The following is a 25,176-nucleotide window of genomic DNA, read 5'->3' on the forward strand; positions in this document are numbered from 1 at the left end:
TCTCAATCAAAAAAATCCAAGGTCAAGTAACATGATGACCTCAGGTTCTTTCTGCTTGTTAAGACTTTAATCAACCAGTGTTCTCCATTATTTTATTACTGACACTCATTTCTATTATAGTGAACATTGATAATAAATTCATTTAACTATATTTTAAAAATTAATAGCTACCTTTTCTTCTTCCAAGGCATACATCTTCATTTGCAGCTGGTAAGTTTTAAAATTAAAATACAGGTAAGTAAACTAGTGATTTCTGCTGATCAGTAAGAATACCAAAACATTCTGTACTTCTATATTAAATTTAAACAATTTTAACATGTTCGCACATTCAAAAAGTATAAATATATGAAAGAAAAGGAGAGATAATCACATTTAAACACCAATAATTCCTTTGAAATTTGGTTTAACCCTCTAGAAATCTTAAATTTCTGGATATTTTACTATCTACTTCTAAGCAGAAGCATATATCATTTTCTAAAAGCATAATTTTATGAAATCATAGCATTTGTATTTACATGAGCAGTACGTATATCCTGCGGTTGCTTAAATACTTATTGATAATGAAATTAAAATGGCCTTTATTATTTTTAAATGCCACTTTAAAACAGCAACATCAAAGTAAATATGCCAAAGAGAAAATAAAATATTCTAAGCAGCATTAAGGACTTTAACAAAATAGTCAAAACTTTTCCTTTGAGACATCTCTCTTTCCCACACTCTTCATTTACATTCAATAGTTCTTTACTTAGAAATAAACACAGGGCTGTGAATGCAGCACAGTAATAAAGAGGGAATCAAAAATGAAGACAGTGGGATATAAAGAAAAACTCTAAAGGCTATTGTATCTGGGCGTGTTTTCCTAAGCTAATATTTTCTAGGAAGCAGAGATGAATCTGGGAAAGTCAAAGATGATGGAAATCAAATTAATGAAGGTATAGCTTTCGTTTTTTGTTGTTTTTGTTTTGTTTTTTCAAGACAAGGGTTTCTCTGTATTGCTTTGGAGCCTGTCCTGGAACTAGCTCTATAGACCAGGCTGGCCTCGAACTCACAGAGCTCTACCTCCTGAGTGCTGGGATTAAAGGCGTGTGCCACCAATGCCTGGATAGCTTTCATTTATTTAAGAGTTTATTTTTATTTTCTTTATTTTCAGTTACTGGTTGCTGCTATCCATGGAGGCTTCAGCAGAGAGCAAATGAGGATCACCTCTCCTTTCCCTCCCGCACATCTTCCTTCTTTTGGGTTTTATATTTTTGTTATTGTTGTTGTTTGGTTTTGGGAGAGGTTTTAGTGGTGGTGGTGGTGGTGGTGGTGGTGGTGGTGGTGGTGGTTTTGAGACAAAGTCTCTCTATGTAGCCTATTCAGCTGTCCCAGGCTGGCCTTCAACTCACAGAAATCGATTTGCTTCTGCCTCCAGAGTGCTTGGATTATAGGTGTGTGCCTCCCTGCCTGGCTTTATATCTTCCTCTTAATGTTTTTAATTACTAGGGAGTTGATGCATCAACCATACATAGTTCAACAGACTGACTTCAGTAAAGAGGCAGTATGGGAAAGGTAAGATAATAGCATACTTTTACAAAAGAAAGAGGGCGAATGAACACATATCAAAATTATTTAGGACAGATACATCTACATCACCAAGAAAACATTTTTTTCCAAATTTCTCTACATTACAGTGAGTTATAAGTAAAAATTGTATTCCCTGTTTTCCATAACATTCTAACTTTTGTTGTGTGTGCAAAGAGAAAAAGTAGCAAATCCTCAATTACAGTGTTAGTCCATCATGAAAATCACCTGATTTTTAAAAACTCCCATTGCTTCTTTATGTTGCTTTATTAATGCTTCCTTTTGATTCTGAAGAGTCTCCTGTTTTGAATTGAGAAAGGAAAAGGAACATTATGAGAAGTTAAAAAAAAATAGTAGGTTTTCTGACTTTAAAACTCAGTTAGGTTTACAATTAAAATAAGCTAAGCACAAGCAGCTGGGGAGACAGTTGAGCAGTTAAGAACACTTGCTGTCCTGACAAAGGACCGGGGCTCAGCATCCACATGCAGCTCACGTCATTGGTACTCCAGATCCAGGGAACTGGATGCCTTCTTATGACTCCTGTGGGCACCAGGCACACCCATGACATATATAAACACAAAAACAAAATACTCATATATTAAATAATCAATATGAAATATTTAAAGCACATTTATTTCTATTTATTCTCTTGAAATATGACTTTGACAGATTTAATTATCTTTTGGTCATAGAATTACACATAAATTTTGCTTTCATTTGATTCTTCATAATAAAAATGCACTGCCTTTTAAATTTTTAGACTCTAGACACAGCTGGCTTCGAACTTTTCTTTAATGCCAACCAGACATAGTGAGGCACACCTGTTGTCATAGTACCTGAGAGGTGAAGATTAGGAATTCAAAGCCCACTATGGTTAAACAGACAGTTTGTGGTTAGCCTATGCTGTCAAGAAAGAAAAGAAGGAAGGAAAGAAGAGAGGAGGAAAGGAAGAAAAGAGGAAGGGAGGGAAGGATACTAACTACATTTATTAAAATTAACAACCCTAGTACACAAGAAGAATTGTAGTATTAGGATTGGAATTTCCAAATAAACCAATTTTATTATCTAAGTGTATAGGGTCAATAACATTTACTTCTTTAAGTTGACCAAATTATTTTTTGTAAAACCAAAGCACAGGAAATAATTTCACTTTTTCCTTTTATCTTTGTGTGAATTGAGAGTACAAGCCTGCATGTGCCACAAAGGCAAGTGTGAAGGTCAAAAGACAACTCAAAGACTGGTCCACCTTATTTGAGACAGGGTTTCTTGTTCACTGCTTTGTACTGGTCATCAATTTTTTGCAGGATTGTCCAGTCTCGACCTCCCAATTTCACTGTAGAAGCACTGGAATTGCAGAAATACACTACCTCATCTGGCTTTTATACAGGTTCTGAGAATCTGAACTCAGTTCCTAACGCTTCTACAGCAAGCACTTTACCCACTAGGCGATCTCCCCAGCCCCAGACATTTTTTATTGCACTTATATGATCCCATTCCTCATCCACTCCCCCATTTTTTGGGTGAAAGTCCATGTGTCCAATTCTTTAGGATCAAAAATATTTAAACTGTTTTCTATTTTATTTATTTCAAAGTTAAGAGGCTACAGAGATTGCTCAATGGTTAAGAACACTGCTGCTCTAGCCAGGCGTTGGTGGTGCATGCCTTTAGTCCCAGCACTAAGGAGGCAAAGATAGGCAGATCTCTGTAAGTTTGAGGCCATCCTGGTCTACAGAGCTAGTTCCAGAACACACACACACACACAAACACACACACACTCACACACACACATATTTTTGGTTTTGTTTAGTTTTTTATTTTTAAGACAGTCTCACTATGTAGTTCTGACTGTCCTGGAACTCACTATGCAGAGCAGGACAACCTATAAATCAAAGAGATTCATTCACCTCTGCCTCTCAAATGCTGGAATTTAAATCCTGAGCCACTATGTCCAGTCCCACATACCTTTATTTTTTTTAATTAATCATTCTAGGTTTTTTTGTTTTGTTTTGTTTTAATAGGCTTGAAGGGGAGAAAATGTTGGCCTCCTGGGAATACAGGTTAGTGGGCTCAGTGGCAGAATGCCTGCCAAGCATGCATGAGGCCTCATGTTCAATCTCAGCACTGTTAAGAACAAAGAAGCCAAAGGGTGGTGGCACATACCTTTAATCCCAGTACTCTGGAATCAGGAACAGCTATATCATATTCATTTAGCAAAACATTAGTAATAGCTTCCCTGATTTCCTATTGGTACCCATGTCCTTTCTGGCCACAAGTTTTCACCATAGCATACAGAACTAAATGTGTGCCCCTTCCTGTGAAGCAGACCTTAAATACAATCAAAATACATTTGTTTACATCCATAATGTTGTACCACTATTGTAGCAGAAGGCACATCGTGCCTGGCATGTTAATAGGGTAGCACAAAGGACTCAGAACTGTTAAAACAATTCTCTCCAGCAGTCTGCACAGAGCCTTCCAACAGATACTACAAAAGCAGGGAAGGAGCTTCCCCTCCCTACTCAGCTTTCTTTCTCCATGTTCTGCAACCAAAAAATGAAATATGTTCAGAAATAATTTACCATGTGGTTATGGCACAAAACAACAGCAGTTGCAACAGCCTGCATTGTTTGTGGGGTCTCATGGGCCTACCTGGCCAACAAAATCTTTTCTTCTCAGTAACATTTTCCACCATGCAACATACCTTCTTCATTTAAACCTCCTAGCTGATATTTTTACATCAAAAGGCATGCACTCCTGTAAGGTTTTCTCAGTCACCTGGTTGAGTTTCAATGGCATCACCCAACTGCAAGACTCCCAGGGTCTCACAGCTGTGCCCCATACCGTGTGCACACTGATTTCCCATCCTTGCTCCTTCGGCTGTACCTGCACCCACTTACGATGCTTTTCTAACTCCATAAGCCAGCCATTCAAAGAGGTTAACAATACATCATGAGACCTCTACAGAGAACAAGCCAGATCTATGAAACCCTATTCGTTTTTTTATCTGCACTCCTCTTTTGTTTTTGTTGTTGTTCTGACCCCTGTAGCGAATGAACTGTTGTTTGGGCTTAAAAGTCTTCCAAAGGTTTAAATACACTGTCTTTGTATAAATCTTGTCCCTTTTTCTGTTTTGTTTTGTTTTTTCATCCCCCTCTTGATCACTTCTGCATTTACAAAACCAATTTATATGCCAATATAAGTCATTCAGATCCACCAGACTCTTTAACTTCATACAATTCAACCATGAAGTTTAGCAAGACCACAAACACTCCCAAACACCCATACTAAAACTAACTTCCTCCTTCCCAACTATCAGGACAACAGCCCTTCCCAGTTTGGTGAGCTGTGTATCACACACCACTTCCCTTATACCTCATTCCCTTGTTTTCATCTTTACCTCAGTTTCCACTTCTTCACTGTTAAATTCTTTTCATGGGTTCCAAAATTTTAGATGCCATAGGAAGCAATTTAACACATACATATAATCAGTACTCTCTTCCTTACACCTCACCACACCCCATCTGTAAGAAATGATAAGCCATAGAGCATCCTTCTCATTGGCGTTAGCAGCTGGCATGTGCTGTCCCACTAGTGAGCCAACTCTTGTGAGGACCTCATGCAGTTACCACAACTGTTGTGATTTCAAGACAGCAAAAGCCACGTCATGCCTGGAGGACAGCTTTTCACAACACACACACACACACACACACACACACAGAGTATTCATTCTTTTATATATTATTCATTTATATTCATAAATATATATTGATATTTACTTTATATATGTATAGTATAATTAAACAGTATACTTTTAATATACAGTATAGTTAAAATATAGCATAATATATAGTATAGTTTAATAATTATAGTATAGTTTTAAATCAAAAATGATTGGTCAAGTATAGTGGTATCAACACCTTTAATCCTTGGAAGACACAAGCAAGCACATCTCTGTGAGTTCCAGGCAAGTCTGGCAAACACAGCAAGTTCCAGGCCAGCCAGGGCTACACAGGACTAAACTTTATTTTAAAGACTGTTAGTCTTTGTAACTTAAAGGAGAAATCCTGACAATCTAGTCTCTAAGCAATGACTATGATACAAACTGATTGGTTAGGCACTGTGGTAGCCTGAATGTAATTGGCCCCCATAAGCACTATTAGGAAGTGTGGCCTTGTTGCAATAGGTATGGCCTTGTTGGAGGAAGTGTGTCACTGTGGGTGGGCTTTGAGGTCTCATACATGCTCAAGCCACACCCAGTGTCCCAGACCACATCCTGTTGCCTGCAGAATCAGGATGTAGCTCCTTCTCCACCCTCAGCTCCTTCTCAGCACCATGTTTGCCTGCATGCTACCATGTCCCACCATGATGATAATGAACTAAACCTTTGAAAATGTAAGCAACCCAATTAAATGTTTTCCTTTATAAGAATTGACATGGTCCATAATGCTTGAGGTGGATCTGGACGAGTAAGCCCAGCGATCCTAGTTTTCCCCCAACCCTGGCCCCTGCCCTCCTGAGGCTTTCTCCCCCGCCTCTCCCCCACCTCCCCCCATCCCACCCCCCTATCCCACCCCTGTGCACAGAGGAGTGGGGTTCCCTTGGCAGCCGGGAGATTGGGAAGCCACTAGGCCCCGTGCTTAAGGCCTGTTTTGATGTAGAAAAGCTTGGAGTCTGCTGAATGCCTGCCTTGTAGTAGATTAGGTCTGTTCCACAATTCGGGATTCATTTATTACATTAGCAAATCCCAATATAGAAGTTATTATATTTCTGTGGAATAAATATATGCACACTTGAGCAATTTACATTTGGTGGGTAACAACCTTACATACTACTACTGTTTGAACGTTTTCAAGTTTGATAGCTGCTAATTAGTGCCAATAACTTACAGTTAAGCAAGTACCATGATCAATCACTGTATCAGAGCTTTATATATACAAATCTCATGGATGTCTCCATTTGATGCTGTGAGACAAGTACTGTTAATATTCATTGTATTAAAAAAGAAACTGACGTTCCAGTGTTTTGAGACAGGTAGCTTACACCATTGAGTCAGGAGGAAGAATGTTTGTTTTGTCTTGTGAAACTAACATTTTGCCTTGTTTTCCCTTGTGAAACCAACAGTCTAGATGGACTTGAAATGGGTGAATGACTGGTTCAAGGACACACCCATAAACTAATGGGCAAATTTGGGTCTTGAACTAGGGAATTTTGGCCACCTTGACTTGAAAACAAAAACCTGTTGCTTACACTGTTGTTTTTCCTTCTTACATTCTCATCTTTATGTATAATGAATTATCAAAAGTCAGAAGTCTTTGTGTTAGAGGTTGGGTATGTGAAGAAATGAAGTGCCTGGTGGGAATTTTGTGTCACTGTCAATTATTAAGTAAAATTTCCTGCTTTGTCAGAGCTAGGGACAAACTGTGATAGTCTATATTAGCTTATTGACTCCCTTTCTCCCTTGTTTTCTGTCTTTGTTCCCACATCTTTCCCTGCATATTAGAAAATAAGAACTTGATTTTTCAGTGTGGATGATATTTAAATAAGAGTAGTCCAAATAACCTTCAGGAGAATTTGGCTACTTTTCATTGTTACTGAATTAACTGTCAATGGATTGTAAATGTTATTGTCACATCAGTGTATCTTATTTGAGTAGATTTTTAACATATGTGTGATTACGTGTTTGGATGTATTTTACTGTGATATTGATGTACTTGAGAACAATACAGCAAAAGACCAGGAAAAAAAAAAAGAATTGATATGATCATGGTGTCTCCTCACAGCAATAGAAACCCTAAGACAGATAGTCTCCCTAAATTAATAGTCTCCCTAAATTAAATCTAGGTTTAATCTTCTTTGATAGGTAAATTTTCAAATTGATATAGGAAAAACATCAGGCATACTACGACAGTTTCCACTGACCTCTATAATATGATCCCTTAACAGAGGTAAATTAACCAAGATGACAGAGCTTATCTTACTCAACAAAGCTTGCCAATTATCAGGAGAGAGGTGAGTTAACATTATCACCAGGCATGCTTCTGGAGATAGCCATGACTTCAGAATGCTGTAGAAAAGAGGAGGGTTTAGATTTAGAACTTCAGCAGGAATCCAAGTTGTAGTCAACCATTCCAATGCTCTAATGCTTCCTAAGGACACATATCACAGAAAGGCCAAAGCAAATACCCTAGCTAATCTTCATGATAAATGATCCTGGGTTCTGTAATACCCCAAAAGCCAAATCTTCAGAGAGATTTTTAAAGGCTATTTTGGAATGCCCACAACTGTCTCCATGCTATAAAAAATAGTGTGGTTGTAAATTATACAAGGAATCTCTTTCAGGACACTTCCAGGACAAACACTTGGTGGCACCAGAGGACCTTAATGGAATTTCTTTAAAACATTTACATGAAATTACCCATCAGAATAAGGACTGACTGGAAACATGCTTGATTATAGCACTAATAGAAGTTTTACTAAGATTGCCGAGGCTATCCCTGGTGATACTTCCTGTGTCAGCAGAACCCTCCAGATTAACCTGTCATTCTTGTAAATTCTAACCTCAGCTCCTAAAATTAACCCTACAGTGGGCTCTGTGTTCTCATTATTGCCTGATTCTTCCCAGGATGCAATGAAACTTCTTCCATGGAGTAAAAGAGAGTAAAAAGAATTTCTTGATGTTGTGTTTCTAAACAGACACTCTATTGACAGGGTACTCATTTTATCAGCATTTTTATTAGAAAACCTTGTAAAGCCTTGTCATTGATTCACAAACTCACTGTCTACATCATCTTCAGTCTTAAGAAAAAACAGAGTCAATAGTATGTCACACTGTCCCACTGCCTCAACCACTGTGATGTCCACATAATCTACAGTAGTCCTTGCCTTTCACCACATAAATGTGTTAGATGTTACCCTAAAAACTGGCTATTTCTCTTTGATGTGAGACATTTCCTAACTTCAGACAAACCTAGTACTCAAAGGGATATATAAAATGTATTTCAAAATTATATCAACACTGAATGTTAGCACATTTCTTCTACTTGACTTAAAACTCAAAGATGTCTTCTGGAAATGACTCCAAAGAAAATGAAATACTTAGAAGCCATGTTTGAAAATTTTTTATCAGTTTAGCACAATATCTAAGTCCAGGGCATGGATCTTCAGATCTCCTAAATAAACAGATATTGTTTTTCATTCCCCAATACCTAGATTTCTATAATACCAAGAGATTTACATAGAAAATGCTAAGAAAATTTTGAAACAGACTGTCATGTGCCCTCCCCCAAAAAACCCAGTTCCCAATCAAAAAAATAAATGGATTAGTAAGTCAAATATATAATAGAGATGGCCTTTATTCCTGGGCCTACAGAATTAAATCGAGATCAAGAGTCAAGAAACTAGAATGTGCCTTCCATAGTGGTATATGTCTTTAATCCCAGCACCCAGGAAGCAGAGGTAGATGAATCTCTGTGAGTTCCAGGCCAATCTGATCTACAAAGTGAGACCTGGTCTTAAAAAAAATAAAGACAGAAAGAAGAAAATAGGAACTGCAAGTCAGCTTTGATCAACACCTGTTTTGTATGACATGTAAGCTAAGAATTGTTTTCACATTTTTAAACAGTTGCAAAGAAAGCCCCCAAAAAGGAATATCATACTTACTCATCTAAGGACTGCCCATGGCTCTTAGGTAGCTATAATGGAAGACTACTTGATTTGCAAAGTCTGAAATAGTTACCATATGGCTCTATACATAAAAAGCATGTCGACTCCTAGTCTAGATCACCAGAGCCACCTACTGCAGTGCTTCATGAGGTTTTAATTCTTCATGCATGCCTAAATATTTTATTTCCTCTTTGTTGACAATCCAGAACCTCAAATGAGTGAATGTATATTCTTTCTTAAATGATATCTCCAATCATTAGCCTCAATATTGCTTTCTGAATTCTTGGCCAACAATGGACTGAAATTGTGACTTAGAGATGATTTCTGTTCTCTTGGTTTAAATTGATACTCTTAGCTACTTATTTAGGAGTAGTCTACAGTTCAGCAATCACTTTTCCTTGGCATTTTTCCATGCTATCATGTCCAAATACAAGACTGTTTTATAGATACTGTCCTATCTAATGAACCAATATCAAAAAACACTGTGTGTGTGTGTTGCTAGGATGCTACCAAGACTTCATAAAACACTGTAGATTTTATTTATTACATTAAATAATAATGGTCTCCTCTCCAGGTCAGGATGAAGAAGGGAAAGAGAACTGAGAAAAAAGAACAGAACATTCAGAATTAAGAGGCTCTGAGAACACCAGCATCTACACTATTTTGTTTGTGTCAGGAAACCTGTGCCTAGTAGTTTTTCATAAGAATATTTAAAAAAAAATACTTGTTTTTAAATCAATGCTTCATTCTCAAAACTAGCTTCAAAATCCTCATGTTATTACCCTGACCTATCTTAAAATATCACATCACAGATTTTTCAATCCTAATTAACCTCCCCAACTTAAAATTATCTACCTAAAGGCATTTGAGCCTAAACCCAGAAATCCTCTTCATATTCTCATTCTGATATGCCTCTTTTGAAACATAACTATTTTATCTTTTTAATTCTTTATTTATGTGTGTGTGTGTGTGTGTGTGTGTATGGTGTGTGTTTGTGTGTATGTATACATGTGTGGAGGTCACAGGCTCAAGAGTGGGAGGATTGAACTCAAGCATCAGACTTGGCAGTGGGTGCCTTTACCAGCTGAGCAATCTCACTAGCCCTATTTTAATTATTTTATAGTTTTATTATATATATGATGATCTAAATGCCACTACATCATTCTCCTTTTTTCCCCTAACACTTTTCAGGCTATTCCTCTATGTTTATACAAGCCTTAGAATCAGCTTAAGTACTCCCAAGCATGCTCTTAGTAATTTTAAAAAGAATTACATTAAATTTTTTGATTGACTGAACTAATACATTTTAATTTTTTATGCTTGAGTTTTTGCCTGCATGTATGTTTGTGCACCACTTGGCATGCCTAGTACCTGTGGAGGCCAGAAGAACTAGAGTTACAAAGAGTTGTAAGCTACCATGTAGGCAGTGGGAACCAAACCTGGGTCCTCTAGAAGAGCAGTCAGTACTGTTAACCACTGAACCATCTTTCCAGCCCCTCCTGTTCTGCATTTAATATTGTTGATTCTCCCTGTCTAAAAAAAGATATATGACCAGATGCATCTGAAAATACCTGTAGTTCCAGCTACTCGGAAAGCCGAGGTAAAAAGATCCCTTGAGCCCAGACATTTAAGACCAGACTGGACACAGCAAGACTAAGTCTCAAACAAGCTCAGAAACCAGCCATGACTTACATTTAAAAATATACTCATAGTTCAATTTGCACTTAGTATTCAGCTGTTTTCTCTCTCTATGCTCTATGGACAGGACTGTAGATCTGTTCCTCCCATAATCCTGCCCTTCTGGTTCCCATATTCTGTACCACAACATGGGCCAGCCTTACCTTAAAATTTCCCATAATTTCTAGTCAGATTTAAACTCTGTCATTTGAATTATTAATCTGAGCTATTACCCCTAAGAAGAGGAGCCATCAACTTAATCCTTGCTCTTTAGGTGTTAACTTTATTTGATGGAAAGGCATAAGAAGTGTTATCACGAATGCTTTAAAGAAGATAAGATTACAGACAAGCTTATACTTTTTCTATTTGGTTATATGATACACCACACTAGGGAAACATAACCTTAGCCCTGACCTTTTAAAAACATTCATTCCCTATAACTTTTGTTAGAAGCAGACAGAAGTTTTCAGTGGAATTGTCCTCTGTGATATATCACAAAGCTTAAAAATTCTAAAGCCACAAATACCATTAACTTTGGTGGGAACTGTCATGAGCCCATGTTTTAAATGCTACACTACCTCCAAATATATGTAACAAATTTAAAAATTTTGTAGTAAATATTAGAATATAAGATTTACTTTATGTGTATAAATGTTTTGCCTACATATATGTATATAAACCATGTCAATGTCTGGAAGCTTCAGAGGCCAGAGAGGGTATCAGATGCCCGGAAACTAAAGTTATGGGTGATTATGAGCTCCATCTGGATGCTGGGGAAAGAACTCAGGTCCTCTGCAAGAGCAGCAAGTGGTCTGAACCACTGAGCCATCTCTCTAGCCCCTGGAATGTGTTTTAAATAGATGTAAAAGATGGTAATCTGGGAGGGGAGTACTTACCTTTTGCCATTTCAGTTCTTGTGTCTCTGTAATAATTTTAGCAATCTGCTCTTCATATTTTGTCTCTGCTTCCTAAATTGAAAAAAAAAAGAATGCTATGAAAATTAAAACTTTAGGCATTTAGTTCCAGCTCTTTCTAGTGAGACAGAAATGGCACGCCTTCACACATGGATAAACCTGGCATTCTGCAAATTAAATTTATAAAACCAACAGAGGACTCTGGCCCCCAATCAATCAATTAATCTAAAATCTGGATAGGGGTTCACACACTTAAGGAGGCAAAGGCAGGAGAGTCTCTTAGAACCTGACAGTCTTAGGTCATTCAGTCCCTAGAATCCACGTAAAGGTAGAAGGAAATTACCTACTTCACAAAGGTTTTCTCTGACCATCACACATATGCTGTGGCATGAGTACATATACATCATAGTAATAAATAGAAATTTCTTTAAAGAAAAAATACAGTCTTAATAAAAAGACAAACTTTCCCAGAAGCTTCCTAGCATGCATGTCCTATTATCTCATTGCAATAATGAGGTTACATGCACTCTCTAAATTCAGTCAGTGGCAGGGAAGAGTACTTCATGAATAACTGCTATCAATGAGGATTTCTCTGACTCACACTGGAAAGAAGGAATCCTAAGACATAACCAGGGTTTTTCTAAAATTGAAATAAGAAAGTAAATGCATGCCAACAAATACCAACATTATATGCTACACAAAAAGTGAAGGTAACATTAGAATCTCTTGAAGTAATTAAAACTGACTGGCCAGAGATGGTAGTACATGCCTGTAAACTCCTCTACTCAAGAGGGAGACAGACAGATTTCAAGTTCAAGACCGGGTTGCATAATATTGAGACTTATCTAAAAATAAATAAATACATATATGTGCATTATACACAATGTACATACATTTCTTCCAAAAACAATTGTGTTAAAATGTAGAAGAGGACTGGCGAAATAGCTCAACAGTTAAGACCTAGGTTTGGTTCCAAGCACCTACGTGGCAGCTCACAACTAACTCCAATTCCACGGGATCAGATAGCTTCTTCTGGACTTCAAGAACACCAGGCAAAACGCTCAGACACATACAATAAATAAATCCTTAAAAACCTTTTATTTTTTTTGTGTGTAGAAGATACTGATTTCACCATGTCGTGTGGTTACACTATTTTTAGTGGGTACATTGTAAGATTTTTATCATGATATTAGTTCTATGTATATATTGATTGATCCAGGAGACAAACTGCAAAAGCAGTTTCTTGATGTCCTAGTTTGCTATCTGATGCTGCAATAAATACCATGACCAAAGCAACTTGGGAGAGGAGAGGGTTTATTTCAGTTCACAGTTCATAGTCCAGCATCAAGGGAAGCCAAGGAAGCAACTCAAGGCAGGAACCTGGAGACAGGGACTGAAGCAGAGACTGTGGAGGAGTGCTGCTCACTGGCTTGCTTAGCTTGTTTTCCTACTCCAAGACCACCTTCCCAGGGTGACAGCACCTATATTGGGTTTGACACTCCCAAATCAATCACCAAGAAAATGTCCCACAGATTTGTTCACAGGCCATCTGATATGGGAAACTCCTCTTCCCAGTCAACCTAGTTTGTGTCAAGTTACAAAATACTGACCACAGGGAGAAAGGGGCTTATTTGCCTTACAGGTTATAGTCTATCATCAAGGAAAGTCAGGGTAGGAGCTCCCGGCAAAAACTGAAACAGAGATCATGGAGGAATGCTGCTCACTCATTTGCTCACTACCGTTCTTATTCAGCTCAGGCCCACAAACCCAAGAACGGTACTGCCCACAGTAGAACAATCAAGGAAATGTCTCACAGACATGATCACAGGCCAATCTGACCAGTCTGGACAATTTATTGAGGTTCCCTCTTCCCAGGTGACTCTGGGCTTTTGTCAGGTTGACAGCTGAAGCTAGCCATGACACTCAACATTACAAAACAAGTCCACTGTGAGCCAGTGTTTTGTCTGCTTGTTTTATAGTTGAGGTAAGATCTTGCTATACTGCCCAGGTTGGTCTAGAACTCCTGGCTCAGCCACCCTAGCAACTGAGATTACAGACATTCATAACTTTAGAGCTTGTACATGACCCCAAATTGTCTATCTCCAAAGTCTCTTAAATACTGAATTATGTTATCTTAAAGAGCTTGTAGATATGGTAACACCCTGGGATTGTTATGATACACTGCTTCAAAAACTCTTCATATCCTTTATAGCCCACACAAATCAGAAACCCCTTTACCAGAGCCAGTGAGATGGCTCAGTGGGTAAAGGCACTTTCAAGAACAAGTGTGGTGACCTGAGTTTAATCCCCATGGTAGAAGGGGAGATCAACCTACCAAAAGTTGATTTTTTTTTTTTTTTTTTGGTTTCCTGAGACAGCTACCCAGCTGATCTCTGACTTCATGACACATGTTTCTCACACACACACGCACACACACACACACACACACACGCACATACACATTTTAAAGACCTTTTGCCTATGTGTAAGTACATTCTGATTTTGACAGAACACTTTTAAATAAAATTTAGAAATAGTTGCTGTATGAAAAAACATAAAAATTAAGAACTGATTGAGGACTGAAAGATGGCACAATGGTTAAGAGGATATGAGTTCCAATTCCCAGCACCCACATCAAGCAGCTCACAACCGCCTGTAGCTCCATCTCCAGGGCATCCAATGCCTCTGGCATCCAATGGTGTCTGCGCTCACGAGCACATATTCAGAAAGAGACACACACATATGCACATAATTAAAAGCAACAATAAATATTTTAAACAACTAATAGGACTATCTTAATAGTTTCCAAATCAGAAACTTGCCTAATTAATCCAAAACAGCCTCTTTAATACTATTTAAAAATGAACTTTTGGGTCATTTCATCAATATTAGGGATATTTATCTTGAGCAACTTTTGGCTAATTAGACTAAGAAAATATACAGAAAAGTGCATAGTATTTTATGAAATAACATGGAGTAACTGAATTGAGCAATTTTAGAAAGGCAGATTATAAATTTGAAAGGAGAGTAAAAGTAGCTAGTTACAGTTTGCTTTCCCTGAACACATGCCTGCTGTACGTGCTAGGTCCCTAAATCTGTTCAGGGTCAAGAATTGAAAGGGTCTGGCCAACACACAGCCCATCTTGTAAAACTACAGCCTGAAGCAAGCACTTTAAAAAAAGCCCCTACACTTTCTAAAGGTTATAAAGAGTAAATAAACCATCAAATTACTCCTCCTTTATTGTTTTTATAAAAACACTTAAATCCTTGTAGTCCTAAGGCAGCTAATAAAAAATAAGCACTTTTAGGATTCTATATTCTCGGATACTTTATTGAACTTGGAGATAGGATTTTTCTGACTAAATTTATTTTCTTTCACTGACAATCTCATAGGAATTTTTATTAAAACTTTTTAAAGTTGCTTGATGGAGTGAAGAAAAGCATAAAAGCTAAATAATAAAGATTAAAAATAAGTTTAATAGAAAACTTGAAGCTAAAATGCCAAGAAAGTATAAGTATATAACAATGCTACTTTCAGCAGTGTGGCTAATATCCCCTTATCAGATTCCATGGAAAATAAGGGTAGGTACTCTACAGATTGTAATGATTCAATCAATAGTAATGCACTGATTTTTTTTAGGCACCAAGAGGTGATGTAAAATTATTTGCTACAGATTACAATACTATGTGATCAGTTTTCTCTCAGTTTCCTTAGCAAATCATTGTTACTTCACTGAATTATGTTACTGTTTACATAGAACCCAAGGACTTAATACTATTTGGATACTTAACAGATTTTTAAAGTAATTTTATTTATAATTTTATCATAATGCATACTATGTGGTAACACAGTTGTTAACTGGCACGACATGTTATACCTACAAAACTTGAATCTTCTTAAATTACAGAACCAGAAGTGGTTTATAAAAGGACATCAAGTAAATGTATATTTTAATGTTTTAAAAGCTTCATAGTAAAGGTTTCATCCTCCTTATACAACTGATTTGAATAACAAATACTTCTTTTAAAAAATTTTCAACCCTTTATAATTTTTAGAATCCATAGATTTCATATTGAAATAGGAATTTCTATGTTGTTTTCAATACAACATAGGCTCTCAAGTTAAACATAATTCCTACTCTACTCAAGTCATATGCCAACCACCCAAATCCTGTATTTGACCCCTGTGCTATTATTGATCATCTCTACTCCTTATCAGTAATCCCATGGATCTGTCTGACTGGTTATTTATCAAAATCAAATCCAGGACTTGGCAGGGGTTGACAGAAAGCTTGCCTAGCATAAATGAAGCCTTCTGAGTTCAATCCCCAGCATGGACTGGTGCATATCCAGAGTCTAGCACTTCAGAGATAGAGGCAGGAGGATCAGGAATTCAAGGCCATCCTTGCCTTTACCAGTTCAAGACAAGCCTTGAGCATGGGAGACTGCCTCAAAATTAATAAATAAGGAGTCAAAATTCTAAAATGCACACAGTATAGATTCATATGAGATATTTTGTTGATTTAGATTGTTAAATTTGTACATCTTTATTTAAAGCATCCCATTGTTTTCAAATTTCACCATTACCAACATAGACCAACATAGTAGTGCACTTTTAATCACAGCACTGGGGAAACACAGGCAAGTGGATCCCTTCAAGGTTGAGGCCAGCCTGGTCTACACAACAAGTTCTAGGCCATTCAGGGTACATAGTGAGACTAGTCTCTTAAAACTGAAAAATAAATTACCTGGGTGTTAGCTTTGAATTTTTAAGTATGTGTGTTTCTTTCTATCCTCAAGACTCAGAGATCCATGTGGAAGAGGTTAATGGGAGATGTCATTCTGTAAATATGTTTCTCTTATTGGTTAATGAATAAAGCCCTGTTGGCCAATAGGAAAGCAAGATAGGCAGGACTGGGAGACAAGGGGGATTCTGGAAGAGGTAGAGAGATTCAACATGAAGGACTAAGAGAGCAGAGTTCCCAACCCTCTCTCTGGTAAGCCAAGACCATGTGGAGATACTTAGATGAATAGAAATGGGTTAATATTTAAGACGGAGCTAGCCAATAAGTAATACTAGTAACAGCCAACATATATATCTAATACAGTGTCTCTGTGCGTTATTTGGGGCTTACATGGCTGTGGGACCAAGCTGGTGGGAAAACTACTAGTAACAAGAGGCTGAAAAAATTGTGAGGGTCAGAGATAATAGATTCAGTAAACAATGTTTTCCAGATACAACAAGGCTGGCATACATATGAAATCAGAGACTATGACAGACAGCACAGAATCTGCACAAGTTCAACCCAGAAAAAATCCTAACATGCACAAAGTCTCACCCTAACCAAGAAGCTATCTGCAATTGATAGCTTCTGGGAGAGGGAAAAATCAGTTTTCTTCAAAGAAAAGATACCAACTATAATCAACCATACCCCAAGGTAAACCACATGCTCAGAAATAGTTGGCCATCACAAAATGGATTTCACATTTTTCTTTTTCTTTCTTTTTTTTCCTAAGGGGTGTGTCTTGTCTGTGTGTGTGTGTGTCTGATTTTGTGTTTGTTTTTGAAAGAGAAATAATATGAAGTTGGGTCTGTAGAGAATAAAAGGATTTGGCAGGATTTGGGGGAAGGGAAAGAATATAACCAAAATGTATTGTATAAAATATTTAAAAATAAAGGCCTAAAGCACTACCTGTGACAAGAAAAATAAATAAATTCATATGTTTCATTCAAAATATCCACAGAGGTCAGAAAATTTGATGTTCCAGGGAAAGGAAGAAAGAATAACAGTGAGATAAAGGGGGAAATGGAATAACAGAGCAGGAAGGGTTAAACAGGTTGGGGGACCGGAAAACAGGGTAGAGAGTAGGGAATTTGGGGGGGAGATAACTAAGACTAAAGACTTCTGAAAAGTTATATGAAAACTAATCCTTCCCCCCAAAAAAAAACTTTCTAAAATATAAACATCTATATATGTAAAATAGTTTATTTTACCCTACAGCAGGGCAACAATGTCTCAACTAGAAATCACAGGCCAACAAAAATTCAATTGTCTGAAATGGATTACTTCTATTATAGTTGTTTGCCAGTGAAGTTCCATAGACTCCACCAAATATTGCAGTTTGCTCTCAGTTACCCTCCAGTACTTGGTGGCAAGACCCTGTTGCTGAAGATGCCACATACTTGAGTCACAGAACATGAAGAAATCAAACTGCTATTGACCTGAAAGCTTCACCTCACATCTAGATCATGGCAAGCTTTCATAGTGTTGGAAAGTGCTAAAAATACTACCAGAAGGGAAAAGTAAGCATCAATTTTACCCAGCTTTGTAACTTATGAGCTACAATAATGACCAACCTGACAAAGCATGCCCACCAGTATAATAGTGGTATGAATGTCATGGGTGTAACCAGTTCCATTCTAGGGTTTTAGGCCAGTTCCCAAGATGGAACCCATACCTGGCACCATTACTGAGGCCAAGAACACATGGCTAGAAAGGTCATATGTCATAGGGGACAACCTACTGCTATTAATCTGCAAATGGAACATATTAGTAAACATACTCCTAATGATTTATTGTTATACCCATAGATTAGTGCATCTCTCAAATGTCATTAGTGAGGATTCTTTTTTGTATTAGATGGCAATTAACATGAGACCCACAGTTGGCAAGGTACAGAGAATAAAAGACCACAGTGTGGAATATTCCTTACAGTAGGAATATAAGTTGCTGTGTTTTGTTTAATAAAGAAGCTAACTGGCCAATAGCTGGACATGATGAGGTTGGGGGAGAGCCAAATAGAGAATGCGGGGAAGAAGAGCAGAGTCAGAGGAGTAGGGGCAGATGCAGAGAGAAGCAGATGGACATGCTGCACTGAGAAATATGGGTGTGGGTGTCAGCAAAGAAGACTGGGCAGTCTATGGGGGTCTCTGGTGTGGAACCAGGATGTATCCCTAGTGCACAAACAGACTTCAGGAGCCTATTCCTTATGGAGGGATACTCTTTTAGCCTAGATACAAGGGGGGAAGGCCTAGGCCCTACCAAATAACTTGACAGATTTTGATGAACCCTCAAGGCTGTCCTCACGCTCCCTGGAGAGTGAATAAAGGATAGGATGGGGGGGGTTAGTGGGGAGCATGGAAGGGTGGGAGGGAGATCAAACTGTGATTGATATGTAAATAAAAGATTTATAATAAAATATTTTTAAAAAAAGAAAATGTAAGAGTTAGCTAGTAACAAGCCTGAGCTACTGACAAAGCACTTATAATTAAGTCTCTATGTCATTACTTGGAAGTGGCTTGCAGGACAGAAACTTCAACCTACACTGCAGATTACTCAGACCTAAATGGGACATCTATAATAGGAAACAGAAAGACTATAAGAGCCAGAAGGTTACTATTTTCCAGACATAACAAGGTAGTTGCACAAAAGAATTCACAGTGGTAGTGAAATCATATATAAGGCCTATGCTAGCTCAAGCTTGACAAAAGCCCAACATATAAAGGGTAGTATTCATGAAATCCCACCCCTAGATGAGGAGCTATAGCTTCCAGGAGAGGGAAAGTTTTCTTTAGTGGTATGGATTCTCATATATAGGACACACTCCAGTTGATGGCCATACATACAATCATATACAGAGGGACTAGAGAAATGGCTCAGCAGTTAAGAGCACTGATTACTCTTCCAAAGGACCTAGGTTCAATTCCCAGAACCCATATGGTTGATCACAGCTGACCGTCACTTCAGTTCCAGGGATCTGATTCCTTCTTTGCTGTGGACACCAGACATACAGACAGGTATACACATACTTACAGGCAAACATTCATACATGTAAAAATAAAATAACAAACGTGAAATTCCTAAATAATGAAAATATACATTAAAACTGGGCATGGTGGCTCACATTTTTAATCTCACCACTTAGGAGGCAGGCAATCTCTATGAACCACCTCAAAAAAAATATGTTTATCCACATATACTTTTCAAAAAAATTAAATTTGAACACTGGCCCCTACACACACACACACACACACACACACACACACACACACACACACACACACACCAAATAAATACATGCACTATTATTTTGCTATCCTTAAATATAGCAATTTTTTGTTTGTTTGAGACAGGATCTTATGCAAACCATGCTAGCCTCAAACTCACTATGTAGCCAAGGATGACCCTAAACTTCTTACCTCTTGTCTCTATGTCTCTGCAATTAACTGCTTTAGCTACCACATGTGCTGTTAATGGGTGTTGAAAATCAAACCCAATACTCTCAGCCCCTCCCTCAGAAGACATTTAAAGAGTCATGAATTTCAAGCTGGAAATAGCAAACAAAGTATAATGTTTGAAACATAAAACATAAAGTTTTAGTGTCTTGAAGTTGTTTACTTGACAAAGGTAACAATTTAAGCTTATCAATGTATTTCTGTATAGAGCTTACTTACCCAAGCCTTTTCCATGTTTTCTTCTTTAAACACATTTTTGTTACAGTAATAGAAAACCTTTATATACAGTTTGTTTATATAAAATATTACACTAATAGGTAACTTACTTGGCATGAAATTTATGATAGTAAATTTCTATAATTTTTTAAAAGATTTATTTATTTATTGTGTATTCAGTGTTCTGCTTGCATGTCCACCTCTAGGCCAGAATAGGGCACCAAATCTCTTTACAGATGGTTGTGAGCCACCATGTGGTTGCTGGGAATTGAACTCAAGGACCACCTTTAGAAGAGCAGGCAGTGCTTTTAACCACTGAGCCATCTCTCTAGCCCTCAATAATTTTAAAACTTAGAGTAACATTTATAATGTTTCTCACTTACAGTTTATTTTCAGAACAAGAATGCTGTCTTTCTTGTCTAGAATATGAGATTTTGCAAATGTTAAAGAAATACTATCCAGAAGACAGCGCCCCTTACCAGCAGGAAGTAGTTTGGAAAGAACGACGCCCAAATTCCCAAATATTGTGTATAAATGTTTGTTTTCATTTAATTGGACTTTGTTATATAAAATTAAATAAAAAATACTCTATATGCAAAAAAAAAAAAAAAAAAAAAAAAAAAAAAAAAAAGACTAAAAAAAAAAAAAAAAAAAAAAGAAATACTATCCAGGTGGCAGCGGCACACATCTTTAATCCCAGCACTCAGGAGGCAGAAGTAGGCAGATCTCTGTGAGTTTGAAGCCACCCTGGTCTACAAAGCCAGTTCCAAGATAGCTAGGACTATTACACAGAGAAACACTATCTCGAAAGAAAAAAAAAAAAAAAAAAAAAAAAACAATACTTATTGGGGGCTGGAGATATTGCTCAGCCATTAAGAGTACTGGTTACTCTTTCAAAGGCTCTGAGTTCAGTCTGCATTATTATAGAACCCAGGGTCATCAGCCCAGAGATAGCACCACCCACAATAGGCTGGGCTTTCCTACATCAATCACTAATTAAGAAACTGTCCTACAGGCTTGCTTGCCTACAGCTGGATGCTATGAAGACATTTTCTCAACTGAGGTTCCCTCTTCTCAAATGACTCTAGCTTGTGTCAATCTGACATAAACTTAGCTGGCACAAATACCATGACCAAAAGCAACTTTAGTAAAGAGTTTATTTAATCTTATACCCTGTAGTCCAGGGAAGTCAAGGCAGGATATGATGGCAGGAACCTGGAAACAGGAACTAAGGCAAAGGCCATGAAGGACAGCTGCTTACTAGCTGGCTCTCTCTAGCTTGCTCAGATTATTATACCATCCAGAACTATCTGCTCAGGGGTAACATTCCCCAGGGTGAGCTGGGCCTCCCACATCTATCAAGAAAATGCCATATAGAGCTGCCTACAGGCCAATCTCAATGAAGATGCCTTATTCTCAGATGACCTTAGTGGTGTCAAGAGAATATTAAAAACTAGCCAACACACCTTTTATAATTTTTAGGCTCACCTCTCCCCCTCTCTCTCATCTCTTTCTCTCCTACCTCCCCCTTTCTCTCCCCTCTTTCTCTCCCCTCTCTCCTGTCTCTCCTCTCTTCTGGCTCTCCCTCCCCTCTCTCATCCTTCTCTCTCACCCCTCTCTTTCCCCTCTGTCTTTCCTCTCTTCTCCTCTCTCTCCTTCTTCCCATCTCTCTCCTCTCCCTCTCCCCTCCTTGCTGGGCTTTGGAAATTGATCCCCAGAACCCAAATAGAAGAGAAAGAAGAGGACCAACTCTACAAAGCTATATTTTTTCTTTATAAATAAGAGGTATTTTAGGTTTCTCAAAAACAAAAAAAATTAACTGGAAAAAATCAAGACTTTCTATTTAAAAGTTTAAGAGGGCTAACCCTTCTCATGCGCAGCTCTTCTAGTGCTTCAAGTAAACTTGTTCTGAAATCCAGAAGCTGAATAGAAGCCATTGTCTCTGAAGAACTCTGAAGAGTGAAGGCAGATGATGATGACTTGGTGTCGAAACTATCCTCCATATTAATATTTATTTCATTTCCTGCAATTCAAAAAGTGTTTTAACTTAAAAAATATTACTCATCTATGGTTTTCTAGAAAAACCACAGTTACCATAAAAACATTACCCCATAATTCTTCAGGTTCAACACTAAATAACAATCTGTCACAGTCCAATATTTATAGAAATACACTCGGCAACAATAGCTGTATTCTACTTCTCATGGTTTGAGAGGTTTTCTGGTACCCTTTAAGACTGCACTTTCTGCACCTACATACCAAACTTGTGAAGGCTGAGTCCCTAAAAATTCAGATAAGGCTTCACCCTTCACCAGAAGCTTGATGCCACATATTGTCTTTCTAAACTCTGCTTTCACATGCTGCTACTTTTCAGAGACAGTGTTCACATTAATTAGAAAACTTTTGACTCAATAAAATTAGAAGAGGTCTTTGGCCTTTTATTAAAAGGCCAGGTACTTAAACAACTCAACTGATAAAGTGTATGAGTCAGGCTATAAGAAATTTTCTTTTTCAATTTTCCAATCTGAAATAACTATAAGTTCAAAAGCAATTGCAAAAATAAATACAGGGAAGTCATCTCCAGTATTACCATCTGGTATAACAGTATATCTGATATTGGTACAATCCATACAGTTTAATAGAAAATTTACCAGTAATACATGTATGTATGTATGTATGTATGTATGTATATACATACATGTATATATACATGCAAACACATTCTTTTGTGCATATTTATTGTTACTATGGTCATAATCAAAATGCAGAATCCTACCGTTATCATAGGCCCCTCTGTCGTCACATTCGCTTTTCCCAGTCTCCAGCAAACCCTTATCTTAATCTTAACTTCAGATACATTTGTTAAGTGAAAGAAACCTCAAACTTTTAATACATTTTTAAATGTTTTCACATTGGTGATGTCCTAAAGAACCTTGAAGAAGCAAATAAAGTTTCTCCTATTGTCCTGGGTACTCAAGGAATCTTCACCCTTTTAGGCTGGGAAGCAGTGAGGTAAGGTGTGGCTGGGGCTTGCTCCTTCATCTCTCTGATCTTCAGGCAAGCTTTATTTGTTAGAGTATAAACACGATGTCACTACAACTCCTCCTGCCACCATCATTCCTGCTGCCACCACTGCTCCTACAGTCACAACTACCACCATTACCCATGCTGCCTTTGCCATAGTTACTGATCGTCTGCTTCTGTTTCCTTGTTACCAACTCAGCCTACTCTACGAATTATAATGTTCAAAAGGAAACAAGACCACTTGAGAAAATCTTTACAATGGAGCTATTATACACCACCAGGAAGTCAGAATCTGTTTATGTAACCAGTAAGGGGGTGTGTGGTAGGAGAGTTTTGCACCAGACACTCCACACACACCCCTTCATGCAAATAGAGGATTGTGTTTGCCCCATTATAGGTCTTTTGCTGGGTCACCATGAAAAGCTAAAAGTGTACTGAGGTTGGCAATGGCAAAAGGCCTGGCCCAAGCTGTTTGAACAATGGTAGTGCCTTCTGGAGATACATACTGGGTAGCTTACTAAGCACATCCAAAGAGTGTTCAAAGCAGCTGCCATGAGGTAGGTTTGAGCAGCTGTTAAAAAGGAGCTGCTGAACATCTTCCAATCAAGGCAGAGAGGCACCATACCAAAGAATGGTCCAACAACTGTCAACTAGGTAGTCAAAATCAGCCCTCAACATCTGTGCTTTTTAATGAAAAAAGGGGGGCATTAAAATGAGTATTGATTAACATTAATAGTACCATAACAGTATGGATGTTGCTCTGCTCTTATTCAAATGCCCACAGAGAGAACTGGATCATTTCATCACATTACTATCAAAAAGAATGTTAGCAACAAATGAGGTATCATAAATAAATGAGACAGCTTCTCAAAGCAAATAAACTTCCCAACTGACACAAGACAAAAATATACATAAACCTTTCAAGAGAGTAAGGAGACAGGTTTAGTGATCAGAAAATTTCTCACAAAATAAAAAGCTCAGAACTAGATTGTTCACTGGTAAATTTTACCAAAAATTTAAAGAATAAATATACAAAACTTTTCAGAGAACAACAGAGTTGAAGACACACTACTAATTCATTTTACAAAGGCAATATTATCTTCATGTTCAAAAAAGGCAAGTAAAACCACAAATCAACACTCCTTAGGAATAAGAACATGTAAATACTCAATAAAATTCTACCAAATACACAAGAAGAATTGTACATCATAAACAAGAAGGGTTTATCTTAGGAATGTAAGGTTGATATGATAAAAAAATCATTCAATGTAATAATAAATTATATTGATGAGATGAAGGAAAAAACAATAGGATCATGTTAATGAATGCAAGAAAAGTGTTTGATAAAGTCCAATACCTTCTCATGATAAAATTCTCAACAAACTAAGGATAAGCAGGAATCTCAGCCTTAGAGGGCTGAGAAATTCACCACTGAAGACCATGCTGGGAAAACCCACAGAAACAGCTGACCTGAGCAAGTGGGAGCTCATGAACTCCAGTCTGATAGCTGGGGAACCAACATAGAACCAAACCTGGCCCCCTGAACGTGAATGTCAGCTAAGAGAACTGGGCAGCCTCTGGCAGTGAAACCAGGATGTATACCTAGTGAATGAACCGATGTATCCCCATGGAGGGTTACTCCCTTAGCCTAAATACACAGGGGAGGGCCTAGACCCTACCCCAAATGATTTGACAGATTTTGATGATCCCCTATAGAAGGCCTCACCCTCCCTGAGGAGTGGGTGGGGGATGGATTAGGGAGTCAATGAAGGTCATGGGAGGATGGGAGGGAGAGGGGACTGGGATTGATATGTAAAATAAGATTGTTTCTAATTTAAATAAAATTTATAAAAAAAAACAGAAAGAGAAAATAAATATTTTTTA

The 25,176-nt window shown here is 37.7% G+C and overlaps 1 protein-coding gene across 1 annotated transcript in view; it reads right to left on the minus strand.

The window, feature by feature from the left end:
• Positions 1 to 22,271, minus strand: part of Ccdc73 (coiled-coil domain containing 73) — a 92,910-nt gene extending 70,639 nt beyond the window's left edge. Inside the window, exons 1-4 of the mRNA XM_051184057.1 lie at positions 22,134 to 22,271; positions 11,799 to 11,870; positions 1,792 to 1,863; positions 172 to 207 (exon numbers count right to left, since the gene is read on the minus strand). Of these exons, the coding sequence (XP_051040014.1) occupies positions 172 to 207; positions 1,792 to 1,863; positions 11,799 to 11,870; positions 22,134 to 22,271 (318 nt within the window). The remainder of the gene's footprint in view (positions 1 to 171; positions 208 to 1,791; positions 1,864 to 11,798; positions 11,871 to 22,133) is intronic.
• Positions 22,272 to 25,176: the final 2,905 nt, after the last annotated feature.

Source organism: Phodopus roborovskii, unplaced genomic scaffold (genome assembly GCF_943737965.1).
Source record: "Phodopus roborovskii unplaced genomic scaffold, PHOROB, whole genome shotgun sequence".
Taxonomy (NCBI): domain Eukaryota; kingdom Metazoa; phylum Chordata; class Mammalia; order Rodentia; family Cricetidae; genus Phodopus; species Phodopus roborovskii.